Source organism: Morchella sextelata (genome assembly GCF_020137385.1).
Source record: "Morchella sextelata strain SCLS chromosome Unknown scls_3, whole genome shotgun sequence".
Lineage (NCBI taxonomy): Eukaryota > Fungi > Ascomycota > Pezizomycetes > Pezizales > Morchellaceae > Morchella > Morchella sextelata.
In genome coordinates, this window is record NW_025408618.1 from 1,966,992 (window position 1) to 1,985,527 (window position 18,536).

The following is an 18,536-nucleotide window of genomic DNA, read 5'->3' on the forward strand; positions in this document are numbered from 1 at the left end:
GATGGATATATAAGGGGGCGTTGTCTCGTGCTTTTGTCTGTTTTCCTTCTTCTCTTTCTTCCTTACGCAACCTCTGTATTTTATTCTACGAATACTATTCTTTGTTCGCACTACGTCATAGGGCTCCAACCGGTTTATCATACCAGGTAGAGCCACCCATAGTCCATAGTCAAAGTATACCTTTACGTCTACGTCCACGTCTACGTCACTACCTAGGTTGTATTCCTTGGCACCACAGTCTATCGCCTATAGTCCCCGTGATAACTACTTGTATAATGTACAGTACGAAAAAAGGAGGATGTAATAGGTGCTGTACCAATACGGAATTGTGCAAAACTTCCGAATTAAATTGGAATCCTAACTATTATACCGTAGCAATACCGTAACAATACCATAACCCTACGGTATTTTGTCAGATATGGTACTGGATCCACCCGCTTTTTTGGTACTGTAGCACATGTACATGTTCGCGAAACAAGTGTTGCCGACAGTTGTGCTTGGCAATGTTACTGGTGCTACTAACGATTTCCAATTCAAGAATCGGCGGTAATATAAACAGCAAATTCTAATGCTAGGATAAATCAAATTTTTTCCTACTTAGTAGTACTAAACTAAAAAGTCTCAAAATCCTGGTTGCCAACACCAACACCAGATTAGTTGACACTAATTTGTACAATTTGATTTGAACAGGAGATCTATTAGCCTCGCTAGCTCAATCGGTAGAGCGTGAGACTCTTAATCTCAAGGTTGCGGGTTCGACCCCCGCGTGGGGCTTTTTGTTTGAATCTTTTCGTCTACTTTCTTGTGACTATTTTAGAGTTTTTTTTCAACCTACATACATGTGTATGTACGTATGTACCTACATGTACGTACCTATTAATTACATATAGTATTAAAAAAAAAAGGTTGCAAAGTCTGAAGGGCCCACTATTCCGTATTTTTAGTCCAGTATGTATAGGTGTGACTTGGTGGTACTGCGTATTGCCATCACCCAATCTCACTCGGTTTATAGGCCGGGGGCAAAGAATTATTTATACAGTTGAATCATATCTCGCTACAAGAATGACTTTAACCCGCCTGCTGGGCTGGTCTTGAATTGTATTTTGGTGGAAATATAGGATACTCTGCGATATTATGGTAAGAACGGGTCTTGGGAGTGTAAACTACTAGAGGTTAGCTATAGCCATACATATGAAGTACAGTATCCTAAGATATATGGGAGGCTGCCACCCCTTAGGAGCCTTATATATACCGCGTACCTTCTGGACTCATGGAACTGCACTCACCTTCTATATTAGGATGTTGATATGCTATAAAGATAGATATATTGATCAGTATCTGTTATCGATTAAACTGTCCTGAGGTCTACGATTGTCCCAAGTAGGAAGTCAGAGTTTTCGGAAGGTAAATTTTGATACAGGCCATGGTCGCAATGCTTCACCGCGAGACCGACATGGCATGCAGTACTACGTATACTAAGTATTTACTTAATATATAATATTTAGAGCGGTGATAATAACAAACGAAATTCTGGTATAGTAATGCAGCTCAGTGTGGTTCACGAAGACGCTAAAGGCGAGGTTTGAGAGAGTCCTCATCGAGGTGCCTCGTCCTCGTTGGCCTCTAGCTCTATCCTTGTCTAACCTCGACGTCCAACACCATTGCCCTCGAGGACGATTCCGGGAGAGTAAAAAGCGGTATTTCTTTCAATTAAAAAGCATATTCTATCCTTGATCAATTGATCTCATCTTAATCGGGCAGATTATATAAGTGTATAATATGCCAAACATGCAGGATGCGTGTATCAGCATCAGAACATGTACTCGTAGTTTTTTGACGTTTCCGGACGCGACCACTATTGCATGCCATACAAAAGATAGCCTTGGCGGGGTTTTTCTGTGTATGCAATAGCAGTTGCGTCCGGAAACGCTGTGAAATTGCGAGTACAAGTAAGAGGCTGAGAATGAGGCTGAGGAGAAGTGTACAGATAAGCGAGAAGTCACGTATGTATGATGTAGGCTAGTAAGGTGGCCACAGCAAAGTATATTAGTTAGACGAGAGGCTTCTCCTCTCGAGACAATCATCAATAAAGTTAGCAGTTACAGTCACTTCAAAACAATTGTCCTTGGGGCCCCTCGAGGCAAGGACAGGTAGTGTCGATCCTCGAGACTCCTTGTCCTTTTAGACCATTGTCCTTAATTGTATGTCATCGAGGACATGTCCTCGAGGCAAGGATCGACACAAGGACGCTCGCCCCCGTGGACCACACTAGTACTAATGCTACTACACAACCGTGGCCATGGTTAAACGGTGATATTTTTGAAACCGAGAAAGATGAGGAACATGGCTTGGCATCGGGTTTTCGTGCATCCTTACTAGGGGTTCTTCCACCTCGCGACCGCGAGTCCCCCCTCTACAATTACGTGGGCCCCTCCAGATTTTGGTGGCCGGGTGGGCGGTTGCCATGCAAGTAGGGAGGAGCAAGCCGGGTAAGCGCAAAAGGTTTCGCAAATGGAGCTTTTACAGTACATATTAGAAGATCGTTTCCTTACCTAACCCCGCAAGCCCCTCAACGCATGGACAAAAAGTACTGTCACTGTCGTCCAATCACCACTCCCACCCCTGGTCCGATGAACCTTACTAGGACCTTCAGTTACCAGGGTTCAAACACGCAATATTTATCTTAACAAGTCAACAGAAACCAGAAACCTATGATATAAATTCCCGAAGAACGTCCAGCAGTCCTCCCAACCCCCCTCTCCTGAGTATGTATATATATATAGTCTAATCTAGATTATATAAAAGTAGTGGAGATACAATATTGTAAATATAAGTGATTGAAGAAAATCATAAATTCTTCCTCGCATATCATTCATAGAGATTTAAGTTTACAGCATCAAAACCCCTAAGATAACTCCAACAATGACACCAGGCAAACCCGCTTTTTTTCTTTTTTGGTTTTTCTTCATTAGAAAATATCATTTATTTCGTTCATTTACATACAGCTACCTACTACATTCTTTCTACGGGCTCCATCATCAGCAGAAGAAGAAAAATAGTATGATATATCATATCTGCAATAACTCGCTCATCAAGTCGCATTCACATCCAACGTGACCATCATCGTCGTCTGCAGCAAGAAAGGATAGACAGCCGGTAGCATTAAGGGCGTTCCGTCATCAAGGGAAAAAGACAAAGGAAAATAAAATATAACAAAGGAAATTATGCTAAAAGAAAAAGAAAAAGGGAACTGAAGTCAAAATGAAACACTTGACAGCACTCAGCAAGCAGCCCAAACAGCGACACTATTATAGCTGCTGTCAACAGGGGCCTCCAAGATCAAGGCAATGCGTCTTTTTAACTCCACGCGCTCTCTTTCCACAACCTCAATCTCCATTCTCCTCATCATCTCGACCTCTTCAAGCATCCCCTCTGCAAGCTCTTTGTAGCCCTCAGCCACTCTTGTGACCGTTGTTACTATTGCTTCTTCCTCGCCATAGTCTGCAAGTACGCCAGCAACGCCATCGACACCTGCGATAGAAACTTCTAGCCGTCTCGAAATTCCCACGCACTCTCGTCGCCATTCCTCACCAATTCCATCGATCCACTTCTCACGGCCAGTACCGCCACGGGGGTTATACCCGGCAATCCATTCGCCAAATACACCACAGAGATTCTTGAACTCCCCACTACGCATAGCGTCAATGCGCTTGATAGCCTCCGAAAATGCTTGAACACGTTCCTCCGGGCTCCTGGTTGTATCCCGACGTTTCTTTCCCGGAACGACATTGTTAACTACAGCAGCAAGGGAGTCAAAGTTTTGACGCTTCTGTTTTTTCAAGCTTGTTTCTCGAGCATCATAATGACGGGCAGAGAGCTTCTCAAAACGTGATTTCAATGTTGATGTGGCAGATGAAATGAGCTGCTGATATACATCAGTGGAACATGAATGTAGTGTAAGCAGCTGGAGAAGCTGTGTCTGAGCATGTATGGTTGCCGTGTCAAGAGGTGGCGGTGGTACAGTCCTTGAACGGGAAGCTTGGCCTGGATTTGCGTTTGCAGGTGTAGAAAGGTCTTGGGTCAATGCTGTGAATGCTAGACGTTTGGCCTTAACACTCCCTGCCGTTGTTGGTCGAGAGTTTGCATTAGTTCCTGTGGGTATACCACTAGCAACACTTTGTAAAGACGTTATACTTGAGCTTTTTTTATGCCCTTTCGATGGAGCAGGAGGAGGTATTATTGAGGCGTTTGGGTTTGTATTTGAACTAGTGGATGGTCTCCTGGTGTGCGAAGGGCCAGTAGTTGACGTCCCAGCAGCACCACTAGACAAGCTCAAATCCGATTTAGACGATGTGGCTCCATACATAGAAACCGGCCTCGGCCTCGTACTAGTCCTCCTCGCAGTAGGAACAGACTCTGTCTTTACATTCCCATTCCCGTTCCCAATAGCCTTAGTAGAAGATCTCAAAGACATAGCCCTGCCAAGACGTCCACTAGTCTCTCCAGTTAGAGTTCCAGCAACACCTTTAGCTCCAGCAACACCCTTCTCGTCCTTTTCTAATTTCTCCATAGTTGAAGCTCTAGAGCGTAGAGACGAAGACTTCTTTCCCGTTTCTGAATCAAGCTTTGCCAATCTCGACGAGGTTGGCTTGCTCAAAGCAAGAAGTCTCCCGATCCCCTTCCCGGTTGCCGTGGCAACGGAGGATTTCTCATCTTCAGCCTTGACCCTATCCTCAAGCTTAGGCTTATTGGATATTCTTGTAATACTCCGTTTCTCGCCAGGTCTTGTACGCAGCCCCACTGCACGACCCCCTAGGGGTTGTGGCGGCGGTGGTGGTGGCATCTTGGCTGTGTCGTCGTCGCTATCTTGTTTCTGCATCTTGGATGAGGTCAAAGGAGGGCTACGGTCGCCTCGTTTACCTGAACGGGTCGAGAGTGTGGGTGACGAATTGAACCTGTCTCGGGAGGTCTGAGGTGGTGAATTTCTCGATGACGACGTTGGACGGGACGTGGGCGGAGAGGACTTGTGTCGCCTAGAAGACACGGAAGCTGAGGATGAAGACGAGGAAGGTCTTTTTGTGGGAGGTTCCTGGGTGTCCGTAGCTGACGGGCCCAGTTGACGGGGGATCTTTGACGGCGTAGGAAGAGGGACAGGCATAGTGGATAGTGCCCTTCCGAAGGGTGAGGGGAGAGGAGAGTAAGGGAGATGCAAAGGCACTTTTGAGGGGGGCGAGTTGTTGTGTCCTACTCTATGTTTTGCTTATTGTTGACAGAACCTATTCCCTGTCCGCGCTCCACGGGCCGTTGTGTCGAACCAGGGCCAGTGGATGGGGATGGGATGGAATGGTTCTGGTGTGGATGAGGATATGTGCTGTGAGTGGATGATGGGGGAAGGGTGCAGATGGGCGCTTGCTGGATGATGTCTGAGATGTTTTCGCCCTTCCCGGGTTGCCACAGCGATCACTCCTGTTTACCAGCCAATTGTTTCGCTTGGGGACCTGACTTGACCACCTCCAGAGCCGTATATGCATCGTGATGGGATATCTACTCTAATCAGAGTGCGAGGAACGTCAAAACATCAAGCCGAGGCCATCCTGAACCCAAAGCTCCCCCCATGTTTAATCTTCTAGAAGAAACATTGGGTTAGGGTTCGTACAAATCTCCGACACTAGACATGCAACTACATGTAGTTACTCTAGCCTCATGCATACATGTAACTGTTGCTGCCAACTTTCCAACCTTCTTACCTGGCATAGGCACTAGCACAGACACTCTCGACCGGATACGAGTGCCTAAGAGGATTGTACGGGGAGACATTCCAGAAGCGGCGCTATTTGGGGAGTGTCAGTGCGTACATGCACGGAATGATTCTAATTTTACTTTATTAGATGAATAATTTCGTTTCGTTTCATGTTTCATTGAACCCTCCTCTCAAATAACGGTTATGGCCGTTTCGTTTCGTTTGTTGAGTCCGCTTAAATGATTAAATGAGAATAATTTTGGTCCGTTTCAGTAAATACTGTGCTGAATTCACCTCTTCGATAGAGATGGGCGCGAAACAGAACAGAAACCCGTTTTCCCCCGTGGATCTACAGGACATAACTACATGTAGGTACATGATCGCGGATATAAAGAGTTCCGAAACTCCCAAAACTCAATTTTCAATATTAAAGCCAATAGCATAGCCTATTAATTACGATGAGAGGATTATACAATTATGCCTAATGGACCCCTGATGGAGCATTTTTGACCTCATCATCCCACCCTCACTTCACATTAAGGCGAGACAACTCCCGACTCTAATGTGTCTCAATTAAGACTAATCGTTTCCCTTTATCATTCCAAGAGAACCTACAGTATCCAAACTAGATATATATAAAACGAGTAGATGTGTATCCATTCGAATTCTTAAATTTGGCCAGTTCTTACCATCTAAATTATAAATGTAGGAAATCTACTCCGGATCCATACCCTTAGGTGAACTCGAAAAGAACACTAGAATATATAATTAACTATTTCGTTGGCCGCTAATGAGTTATCTCCACGGATTATTAAACAGCAACCCTATAACGAGACTCGTGATCGTAATAACTCGAACCAGTATGTCAATGATCGGTACGCAAGATACATGTATCCTTCAAAAGCGAAAGTGGATATATGGCCATACTTGTACTAATAAGAAAATATTTTAATTATATTTGTTCTTACATGTACATTCACGGGGAATAGAATAGTTTGGTATAGTCGTGTTAAAAAAGTCCTGTCAATCAGCACCACACGAAATATTAAAATCCTTCCCACTCAACAACCATTAAGTGAATTAGATTAAAACAAGATAATTATGCATCATAGACATCCAGAATACAGTTGTTCTTGCCTACAAAATTATATCTGTATTTCTGCTCTTGTAACATAGTGATTAGTGAATACTATAATTTCGATACTTCTAAGAGAATAGCTACACATGCACTAACCATAAAATTTCTGTGGTTCTATCAAAGACATTCAGGGTCATATACTCGAGATAGAAATTTAGACCTTGAAGAAAGCTCTTATTGGTGTTGAGATATTGTGAGTAAAGAATTTGGGCCCAAATCACCATTTACAGCTGAAATTTCTCATTGAAGCAACACATTTAATATTAATTGCAAATTCACAAGACTTCAAAGTATAATAAATAGTATCCTAAATATTCTATCCTCTTGATTTCAAGCCCTTTAGACTCATAGTTGTTGAGGAGAGCTGTGTTCAATGTGCCTGTCTTTACGCCATAGTTTTTACTGCATGCGATGATTGTACCTAGAAACAATTCAAATGACTTCACACACACACACACACACACACTGTGTTCAATGTGCCGCTATCGCGTTGTCACCACTGACAAGACTTGTTAACACGGCTGTATTGTATATCACTCCCCCACTCGTGCCCGAATAACTTACTCATTTCATGGACTCTGAAAAGGTCGGAAACCACGGTAGCGGGCTCGAACATCAACTGCGAGTACATGTAGCTATAGTCTACTCAGTATTTTGTGATACGATAATCAAGTAGTTAGTGTTTATTAAAACATTACATCTAGAGTTAACTGCATGACATTTTATAGGTTGATTAGTACATCACCCTTATTACTCACACAAGAATTACCTCCTTTATTGTAAGGTATGGAAAACTCCATGTTAGCTACATGCAGCCATCTACCTCCAACCCCCACCACCACTTCTCCGCGAATCCGAAAAGTGTGCAAGATATGAGGCCGTGAGAACTGGCACCAGACGAAGAAACGACCATGGGCTGGGTCAACTAAAAAGACAACTATCATGCAGGGCGTATGACGCAGTCTGGATAAATTTCACTACTCCAAAAGAACAGAGAAAGGAAGTGCCGTTTTTATATTTTGTAATTACCTTAAAGCCTAAAAGAAAATATTATTGAAAAATAAACAAACAGCTAGATCTATGGAAAAAACTAAAACAAATGGGATTAAGTCATCTTGACCTTTTCCCTTCCTGCCGCCAACACTCCCCAAACAACCCCCATAGTTTTTGCAGTGATAGCCAGCCCAACACCAGCCATCTCACCTGCACACCTTTCGCCAACTCTGTACCCAACTTTCATCATTCCTTTCACCCCAACACTCCCCTCCTCATCCGTCTTCTGCTTTGAAAACTCCTCGCCCATAACGTTCCAGAGATGCGCTGCTCCTTCCTTCATCTTTGAAGGCGAGCTCCGTATATCTGCCTTGATCCCGGTGCCTCCCTCTTTCACGTCATCCGCGGTTTTCTGGACCATCTTCTGCAACGGTACATAGAACCTGGCCTTTCCTCTTTCCATCGCATTCCTAGCAATTCTCATGCTTCGATAAATCTCAATCTCATCCTTTTTATGCTGAGCTTCTCCCTCCTCGTCACTCCCCTCAACAACGGCCTCCTTGTAAGATTTTGGCATCTTTGTGTCCATGGCTTTCTCGAGGCGATCATTGATCTTTCGTAGATAATTGTCTGTATACACCCCGATTGTAGGTTCGGCATAATTCTTATATGCACCGTAAACATTGTTTTTAATAATATCCATACGTTCTCTCCCCGCAGCTTTATAGGTGTCCATAGCTGTTTGCACGGATGTTACTGGTCGAGCGATAACCCTATCATATATTTGCTTTGGCCTTGAGGTAAACTGGGAGGTTGGGGCCTTGACAATTGGGAAAGTATGTTCGATTTTGGTCAAGGCTGTGTTTCCAAGGCTGTCGGCATGGTGAAGAACGGAGGGAGGTATGTACGTTTTTGTGAGGGAGTCGGCTTTGTTTAGAAAGGTTGTGAATATGCGGGGCGAGTGTGATTGAAGAAAATTTTGAGAGTCTGCAAGGAGAGGAAAGGTGGAGAGGTGTGAGAAGAATTGAGAATCGGGTTTGGACTCAGAGTTGGAATCAGAGCTAGCACGGTTGTCAGAGCTGGAACGTTTTGGGCCGTCCGCTGTAGGAGAGGGAGGTGGTGAGGGCTCTGCATGAGGTGCCATTGAATTTGAATGTCTTATTATCTGCTATGCTACAGTACCGTAGTTATTCTCTGCGAAGGATGTTACTGGAGAATCGCAAAGATGTCGAGGGAGGAGGGGGTAATTGTAGGAGCTGGACGTTGTGACGTAACTGGCACACAGGCACAGCATGTGAAAGTGCCAAGTGAATTGGTGACCTGGCAGAAAGGCCTTACTTAAGTAATCTGCCGCATGTCAATCATGCATGTGATTCTGCCATGTTTTGACTGTCGATCATATGAACGTCACTCCATCAAATACGCATTGAGATACATAGAAGCTCATGCCTACCCGGTGGGAGAAAACTTCAAGACGGATCCGGGGGAGAATTTACAATCCGATTTTTGTTATCTTTGCGGGTCTTCTTTATCGCAGGTGAGGAAGGTAACGTACGAAACTGCCACGGCTGCAGGTTCTCGGAACAATGACCGCCGGAGGATCATGCTTCGCTTAGAAAACGGTTCAAGAGCTCAAAGAAACGACGCACGTTCATACCTAGGCTGTCATCAGCTTCGATAAACTTGTGATAAGTGCTATCGGCTACCACGTGGCACGAATGGCATTTGATCAATTCATGACCGTGCATCCAGAAAGCTATCACAGGCAAAACACCTGGCGTTTCAGCTTGCGGGGAAATATGTGGGATGTTAGATGCACTCTTTTCGAAATACAGGAATATTGGCCAGTTCAACGATAAAGTTATCTAAGGATCACCACGACAACCTTATGCGACGCCTATAAAGTAGCACTTAAGGGGAGCAGCTACTCGTAGTTTTTTATTGCATGCCATACAAAAGATAGCCTTGGCGGGTTTTTTCTGTGTATGCAATAGCAGTTGCGTCCGGAAACGCTGTGAAATTGCGAGTACATTCTGAATTCACATACTCGATTCAATGGTTAGCTTCTTCCACCTGTCATTGTCCCCCAACACTACCGAAGAAATGGTTCTGGATTAATGTCAAGTTGATAGCTGATAGGAGAGAAGAAGATTTAGCATTGGAAAAATCCCAATGTTCTGAAGACGGTAGGTGGGTACCGTAAGGCATGAGAGGACATATCATATATGCGGGCTTAGTTAGAGATTAAGGGAGATCTGGCGCAACAAATTGATTACTGGAAGGAGCAGGTTAAATGGACTACTTGAAGTCAGAGTACAAGTGGAATACTAGCTAGATTCATGGAGGATTCAATCGGGAAATGATGCTCGTACTGTTAATCAGCTATATATAGAGAGGGTGGCACCGTGACACACCTTGCTCTATAGGGATTCATCGCACGTCAAAATACTTATGATAAACACCCTCAATATTTTGAGCCTATTATGCTACGGATGTTGTTATTTGGTCTTGGCATAACTACCCCCACTGTAGAAGGTACTTGTGACCACGAGTGACACATTGTGATGCGGACTCCACAAAGCCAACCATAGGTCAACGCTCCTGGCAACTGAACTATATCCTACTTTATCACATAAATATTATTAAAATTGCAGTCATACACCTTGCACTTGTTCGAGATCAAATTTAGCACCAAATCACTGGATTGCTGCGCATCGAGAATAACTCAGACTTGCTAAAACATCACGACATAATGGGGCCACAGTAAATATCGAAATTGCATCCTACAAGGCCCGATTTTGAGTATGGGACCAATGAGGAATATAGCTATGCCGCATAAATGTTATTCAAACTTCTAAGCCGATATTGAAAGACTGTCAAACCCTCGAAGCTGGCCCGGCCCATGACTCTACTACTCTAGATTTCCTGATATATAGACATTCCTCATGGCACTGTCTCGCGTAGCAAATATATGTATATACATGTAGCTTAACAAGGAGTTTTGCATCTATATGTATCTTTATCAGAATGTGTCAAGACCGGACTGCCAAGTCTATACTTGTTGAATTGCATTTATTTAGTGCCTACAATACTCATATATGGTGTTCTCAACCCACTGATCTCTTTATTGGTCCCCACAAATCTTTGGAAACTTCCCATATGGAAATATTTACCAAATTAACTGTATATTTGAGAATTGGGGTCTAGTTTAGTCGATCACGACTAAGTGGCGTATTTAAACATATATATGTAAACTAACGACCAAATGATTGTTTTCGGGCATAATCAGGTATTAACATAATATTGGGAGAAGTTATCGTAGTCATATATAGATGAGTCCTCTTATGTAATCTCTTATAAGAGAAAAAGATATGACCCTATAATTGGCACCGATGTTCGATCTTAAGCCGTATGACAGGTACTCACAGATATAAAGTACGCAGTTTGCCTCATCCGGGATCGATAAAATCAACTCTTTCTGCTACATGTAGCTGTCTCCTTTGAACCCCCTGATATAATCAGGATTCTAGACTTACTAACTACATTCTGGAAATGAGAACAAAAAGTATCAAAGACAAATAAAAAAAGATTATTCCAAAACATTGCTTAGTATGCATCATTCTACTGGGCTCAAGTTAGCCCGTACATAAATACAATTGTAATTAAATTCAGCCTAGCTGAAGTATTAGGCCGTGGTTAAAGTATCTACATGTAGGTTTATGAACTCTGACTTGATGTTCTTCTGCGAATATCGTAGCTGCTATAGTATCTGACTCGGGACAATTAAGGGTTCGTGTTATTATTTTAACTGACGTTTCATCACGCCACATTATTCCCAAGCCTAGCTTGGGGGAATTAAATGAAGCCATTATACTTATCCTCGCATGCATACGAACTAATAAGCCAGCAGAATGATAATGAGGCAATGTTTGGAGTTTTATGTCTACTACGCATGTACAACTTAACAAACTTCATTAGGGCATTACTTTACTGGACCCGACTATCGATATCGTGTATATACGTATCCTATGTAATGAGACCCGGAGAATGAAGTCTATTGCTGTACATGTTGGTGCAACATATGCACATGCAACTATCCGAGCTAGGACTTAACGAACGCGCGAGCAGGGTTACTCCTCATCCTTGATTGCTGCGTCATTCAGCGCCCCACCCCCACCGCCGCCTCCTCAGCTTTTCCTCCACCCTGGGCTTCGTGAGCGTCATTTTAAACCAAAACTTAGCGACTCGGCGATTCGGAAATCCCATCGCATGCCAAGTTCATTCTGAAGAGATTGAGCAACTTGAAACGCGCTCGATGGATCGTAAACTTTTTCACAGAGAACTCAATGGAAACACGGGTTTCAGCTCTGTGAATAGCCTCTATGGCTCTCGAGCATGGGTTGAAAACCTCGATATCGTGAACGAGCTCCAAGGCCATACTGGATGTGTCAACGCAGTCAGGTAAAATCACTACTTGTGGTTTTGCTTCTGAAAGTTGTATATCAGTTCTAACCATTTTACAGCTGGTCACGCAATGGTGCTCTTCTTGCCAGTGGAAGTGATGATACACAAATCAACATACATACAACTACTCCCGAGTTTGCTTTGAATACTCGTATAGATACTGGCCACACTGAGAATATATTCTCTGTAAAATTTATGCCCCATTCAGACGACCGAACCATCATTTCGGCTGCTGGGGATGGGGAGGTTCGAATCTTCGATATTGAATACGCCCCGACATCTTCGGCTACAAACTCATCCAGATCCTCATCAGCTAGAATGTCTAGTGGACAAACACATCCCCGCCTCATAGGCTATCGACGTAGGGGGGTGCATACACCCGAAGTGACTCCTCAAAAGCTCTATTCCCATTACGAAAACCTCAATCACAAGGTTTATCGATCTCACACAGACCGAGTCAAACGCATAGTGACTGAGTCCTCCCCACATGTATTCCTTACTTGCTCTGAAGACGGTACAGTTCGTCAGTTTGATCTACGGCAGCCATCAGACTTCTACAGCAGACCCAGCCGCTCCTCGGCACAAAGAACGTATTTTGGTGTGACATTATCATCAATGGTCTCGTCAGAAGAAGACGATAACAGAAACCCACCTCTTATTTCCTATAAGCGTCACCAGATCGATCTCAATACGGTCTCTTGTTCGACATCCCAACCCCACTATATCGCTCTTGGTGGGGCTCATCTTCATTGTTTCCTTCATGATCGACGCATGCTCGGACGTGATCTCGGGAAAGAGGCTGGAGCTGGAGCATCAACCTCTGATAACGATCTTTCAGCAGCTACACGCTGTGTTCGTCGGTTTGCACCTCTCCCAGCAAAAAGCCGAGAGTATCGAACAAGTCCTCATATCACCGCTTGTAAAATATCTGACGCAAATCCAAATGACGTGGTTGTATCTTGGAGCGGTGGTGGAATATACCTATTCGACATCAACCGCTCTCCAGCACCAAATGAAAAGGGGATTGGTAGAGAACCCTGGAATCAATCTGAAAATAGTACCCGCACAAGGTGCGATAGGAATCGACGATGTAGGGGTGGAGAGCCAAGAAGTAAAAGGAGGAGAGCGGAATCTTCCAGTGATGAAGATAGCGAGGATAGTGATTATCTGAGCGTGGGTCATGAGATTATTAGGATTCCTGCGCTCTTGGTAGAATTAAGAAAGGAAATATTCGGGCTAAATTCCTCAGAAATTCCTATTTCTGGAGTGCACTCAGCATTGGAGCCGGAAGAAGTGGAAAGAGAAAAGAAGAAATCTTGGGACGAGGCACTACGCACAGCGCAGGTATTACTTAAGAGAATTGACCGGGAGATTAAAACCCTTGAAAGAAAAGATCTAGAGTTCTTCGACAAAAACGAGGGGCGCACAGATATGGACTTTGGATCTGAAAGAACTCTTAGAAGAACTTGTGCACGGAACAGACGCCGAACTAGAGCGTTTGTTAAAGCTGCCGGATGTCTCGCTCGCGCTTTGGGTGGATTTGTGGAAGGCATCGGGTTGGGAGTAGGTATCTTTATACAGGTTGGAACTGAACGACCTGAAAATTCTAGTTTTCGGTATCGGTTCTTACAAATAATCATCTCATTTCTCGACGGTGGATCTACAGCAGTAGAGGAACTTATCAAGGAGGACCAAGATAGTGAAGATGAGGAGAATGATTCAGATCCAGGAGACATTGGACGCTTCCTTGATGCTCTTGAGAGGGAAGCTAGAAACAACATAGTAAGAGATGTCGACACAAATGAAGAAATATTTGACAGTGAAAAGGCTATGGTCAAGGCTTTCAAAGCCGCCCTCGACCTAGGACATGATGAGATTATGGCTGGATCAGATGAGGATACTACCAGAGGCAGATCCATAAGGAGGTTCTGGGGGCAAAGGGTGGGACGATCTCTCTTGATGCAGGAAGGGGATGGAGTTGACTTTGCCTTCGTTGATTCCGCATTTGGAGGGTTTGAGGGAGAAGGTGACTCTGAAGACGAAATCGGAGGCCTTAATCTAGAACTCGAGGCCGATGAAGATCAAGATGAAGAGGGGGGGGGGGAGGGGGATGAAGAGGAACATAGTGAGGAAGACGGCGAGTACGGTCCAGGTTCAGGGAGAGAAGGTGTCGAAATCCAGGCACCAGTATGGGAACATACGAAATTTTACAGTGGGCATTGTGAGTATCACTTTAGCTATGATTCATATCTTTATCTTTGGTGCTGATAAAGGTTATATTAGGCAACGTTAAGACTGTTAAGGATGTTAACTTTTACGGAATGGACGACGAATACGTTGTCAGTGGAAGTGACTGTGGCAATCTTTTTATATGGGACAGGAAAACAACACAGATAGTGAATATCCTTCGTGGAGACGATGAAATCGTTAACGTGATAACTGGTCACCCTTACGAGCCAAAGCTTGCCGTTTCAGGCATTGATTATACGGTCAAGATATTTTCTCCAGACGAAAGCGCACAGCGGGAATTCCAAGGATTATCTTTGAACGACGACGAAGAAGAGCCTGAAGCCGGAAGGCGACTAAATGAAAGTAGAAAGCGGATTCAAAACGAATATTCGATTAGGTGCCAAAATCAGGTCATGACAGAGAGTGGGCTTCAGGAGGCAGTACATGCGGTAAGGATGCTTAGTTTGAGTTTCGATGAGTGGTTAAACCTGTACACTGCGTGATGTTCTCCCTTTATGAGACATGTTTACATGCTTTTGATTTTCTCCTTCTCTTTAAACAGAGTTAGCATGATACCAATAACGGGGGATGTGATTTAGAGAGGGATGCTGGCATTACTCGCGGATCGATTGAGAGAAAGACGAGCCGCCGGGGAGAACATCGAGGAAATACACTTCAACGCCGAGCAGGAATGTGCCGTGAGTTTAACCTAGTATCTACTACTTTTCGGGATTATGTTTCTAATAACTCGCGGTGAGTTAGGTTATGTAAAGTCTTGGATCTTGATTCGAAGAGGAAAAGAACTTTTACTCTGCTTTGATTATGGGGCTTTTAGGTGGCGCTCGAGAAATTGATCAAAGTGCAGTATTTTGCAACTAGTGTGTGGGGAGGAAAAAACAATATGTTGCTGTGTATCCCCCTCCACCAAGCTCAAGTAAGACAAACCACCAGCTCCTTTCAGATGAGTTTCTTGGCATGTCGTTGTAGGTACATATCACGTGGATGGTTTGAAATACCACGCACTTCATAAATTAATACCCAATAGTTGTTCTTTCAGCCCCGGGATAATTCCGTGCCGTAACTTGAGATTTGTCTTGATAAAAACAAAGTTCAGTGGCGCCACTACACTTACTGCATCGCACGCTACAGGTTCACCATAAGTGGGAGGAGTGATGAGACCAAAACTCGATTTAATTAACATCGCAATGTATCCATAATTAAAACTCAAAACCCAATTAACATAAACAACAGTATTCCACAATCGCAATAACACATACAAACATTACTAAGGACCTCTAGCTAACAGAAGGACGAGTCTAAGCAGTAGGGTAGACAGGAGCCTTGTAGGCGCAGTTGGTAGCTCCGCTATCGGCGCAAGCCTGGCAGTAGCTTTCCATGGCCGCGCAGGTGTTCTGGTAATTTGAGCATTTTGCATCGTCGGTGGTTGACCAGCACAAATCACCTTGGTTCCTATAATTTAAGATGGTAAGTATATATTATGTATTTCTAATGTTAATTGGATTCACTTACCAGCAGTTGCCAACAGCATCCCAACATTTTGCAGTGGTGGTCCATGATGGGATTGCAGCTCCGCACCAGGTTTTAACAGTGTATGTGCAAGTACCCGTGCTCGTCGGTGGCGCAGAAGTAGTGGTAGAAGTAGTGATCGTGGTAGCAGGAGGGGTGGTGGTGGTGGTTGTCTATCTTTGTCAGTATTACACGCTCATGATCAACACCACAGCTAAGGTTTACGTACTGTAGAAGATGCTGGGGGCGTGGAAGATCCTCTGTACCAGTTGGCCTCTGGATCACCCAAGCACTTTCCAACTGTAACGGCCTTGTATCCCTTGGCGGTGATAGTCTTCAACATCTCCTGTGTCAACGTCGTGGCTGTCAATGGGTGGATGTCGTGAGCAATGGCCAACCAGCTCTTTGTCGCTGGGTTTGACGGGTTGACAGCGTTGTTGAAGTTGTTGACGGCGTTGTTGATGAGCGCGGGAGTGACATTGTTGTAATCATCAGTATCGAGGTCAAAATAGATGATGTGGTATCCCAAATCTGCCATGGTAGCCTGGCAGGCGGCGGTGCATGAACTATAAGGAGGGCGCATGTAGGTTGGGAAGAATCCGACAATGTTGCGCATGGCCATCTCAAGACGGATCTATCGTGTGTATATATATATTAGGACTCAAATCCAAATTGAACATATAGAACTAATGATAGCAACAAACTCACCATTTCATCTCTCCTCCTTGTCTCTGAAATAGCACTCAGATCTGCGTGTGACCAGGTGTGACTGGCAAGCTGGTGCCCAGCGGCGTACATCTTCTGGATCACGGTTTTCCAGGCAGGTGTCGTGTCGATGGCACCCTTTCCGTTATTAATACCGGTGATGAAGAAAGTGGCTTTGGCGCCATAGGAGGCAAGGAGGTCGAGCATGTTACTGGTGTACTGGTCAGGGCCATCGTCGTAGGTAAGTGCGACCTCGCCGACAGTGTTACAGGCGTAAATACCCTCTGGAGTAGAAATAAATATCAGTATATGACCTCAATTGAATATTCGAAAAATAATTTATTAATTACTGACCTGCACCGTAGAGAACATTGCCGACTTTGGGACGGGCAACAGTTGAAGTGCTCGCTCCGGCAGGGATAGTACTATTTGCTTAATATCAGTATCAATTCCAGATATCCCAAAACCCAGGATAATACATACTCAGCATCACACTTTCCAAACCCAACTTGGCACAGCGGTGCCATACAGTAATCCGCCGTGGTACCACAGTATCCACCCTCACTGCAGCACTGTCCCGCCGCACAGCTCGCTCCGCTGCCCTGAGTTCCACAGCGGCCTGAACCTCCAGTCGCTGGGGTAGTTGTGCAAATCCCAAACGCCGCCTGGCAGTTTTCGGAGCTTTGACAGTGGAGATCGGAGTCACCACAGTAGCCTGTAATTGCTTGTTAGCAACAACTTTTACAAGTCGGAGATTCAAGTGAAGAGTTGATCACGAACCGTATTGGGAACAGCACTTGTTCACGGTGGTCCCGCAGGTGTAGGCCTTAGTACCACCGCAGGTACCGTCGGGGGAGACGACACGCTTGACAAGGTTATTATCTCTCCCGGTAAGGTCGGGGAGATCACGGATGTCTATATAACCGTTACGGCCCATGAGGCGGGGGACGCCTCCGGGATGGCCCAAGGCGACGGTGGCCGCTGAGAGAAGCTGGAGAAGGGCGAGGCCGCTATACTTTTTGGAGAACATGGAAGGCATGGTTGATCTATTGCCCCTCCAAGGAATGGGATATATCAGATATATGTACTCAAAAACCAAACTGATATCATAAAGAAAGAGGCATATAATATGTTTGAGGTCTTAAAAATGTGTGTGTGGTACCTACAATATTTTAATATCTATTAGATCAAAAAGACGAATTATATTTTATCGAGTATAGTTGTTTGTATTAAGTTTCAGGAATTAAGTAGCGTAAATGCTAGTGTATATCGACAGGACGATCACTTGCAAAGAATGTGTGCTAGCTAGCAGTAGTAGTAGCAGTAGCAAATAAAAGAAAGTCGAATTAACTGTACTGGCTTCTCAAAGAGTCGAAAGCTGGCTGGTAGAGAAAGAAAATTATGTCGGGCGTGGGCCCATGGTAGTTATACTCGTCGTCCTCCTCCCCGCGGCCTGGCCGTCTCAGAGGGAGAAGGATAAGAAGAAGAAAATAATCAAAAAAGGCACCTACATACAAACAAAGGAGGTAAGGCGGTACCTTACGCGAAAAGACATGGACATGGGCCATCCATCGGTCCATTCAATCGATACGAGCTTGCACAGTGGCTTGCTTTGCCTGTGGTGGTTCAAAAAGTAACATCACCTCAATCAGGGACTCTTCGCTTAGGCTAGCTGGTACAACACTCGGATGTGAACGTCAAATCACAACGGCTGGATCGTGGGCTGGCTGGCATAACATC

The 18,536-nt window shown here is 44.5% G+C and overlaps 4 protein-coding genes across 4 annotated transcripts; 1 reads left to right on the forward strand and 3 right to left on the reverse strand.

The window, feature by feature from the left end:
* Positions 1-3,280: 3,280 nt before the first annotated feature.
* H6S33_009340 (uncharacterized protein) lies at positions 3,281-5,158 on the reverse strand (the record flags this gene model as incomplete). Its single annotated transcript, XM_044840725.1, has 1 exon — positions 3,281-5,158. The coding sequence occupies one exon, from the start codon at positions 5,156-5,158 to the stop codon at positions 3,281-3,283; it is 1,878 nt and encodes a 625-aa protein (XP_044698155.1).
* A 2,825-nt stretch (positions 5,159-7,983) lies between these two features.
* On the reverse strand, positions 7,984-9,015 carry H6S33_009341 (uncharacterized protein; the record flags this gene model as incomplete). The annotated part of the gene is made up of 1 exon (XM_044840726.1): positions 7,984-9,015. One exon carries the CDS (start codon positions 9,013-9,015, stop codon positions 7,984-7,986), a length of 1,032 nt encoding a protein of 343 aa, XP_044698156.1.
* A 3,171-nt stretch (positions 9,016-12,186) lies between these two features.
* H6S33_009342 (uncharacterized protein) lies at positions 12,187-15,067 on the forward strand (the record flags this gene model as incomplete). The annotated part of the gene is made up of 3 exons (XM_044840727.1): positions 12,187-12,332; positions 12,395-14,556; positions 14,619-15,067. The coding sequence occupies 3 exons, from the start codon at positions 12,187-12,189 to the stop codon at positions 15,065-15,067; spliced, it is 2,757 nt and encodes a 918-aa protein (XP_044698157.1).
* Positions 15,068-15,880: 813 nt separating this feature from the next.
* H6S33_009343 (uncharacterized protein) lies at positions 15,881-17,835 on the reverse strand (the record flags this gene model as incomplete). Its single annotated transcript, XM_044840728.1, has 7 exons — positions 15,881-16,034; positions 16,095-16,264; positions 16,321-16,725; positions 16,800-17,080; positions 17,151-17,221; positions 17,280-17,511; positions 17,577-17,835. 7 exons carry the CDS (start codon positions 17,833-17,835, stop codon positions 15,881-15,883), a joined length of 1,572 nt encoding a protein of 523 aa, XP_044698158.1.
* Positions 17,836-18,536: the final 701 nt, after the last annotated feature.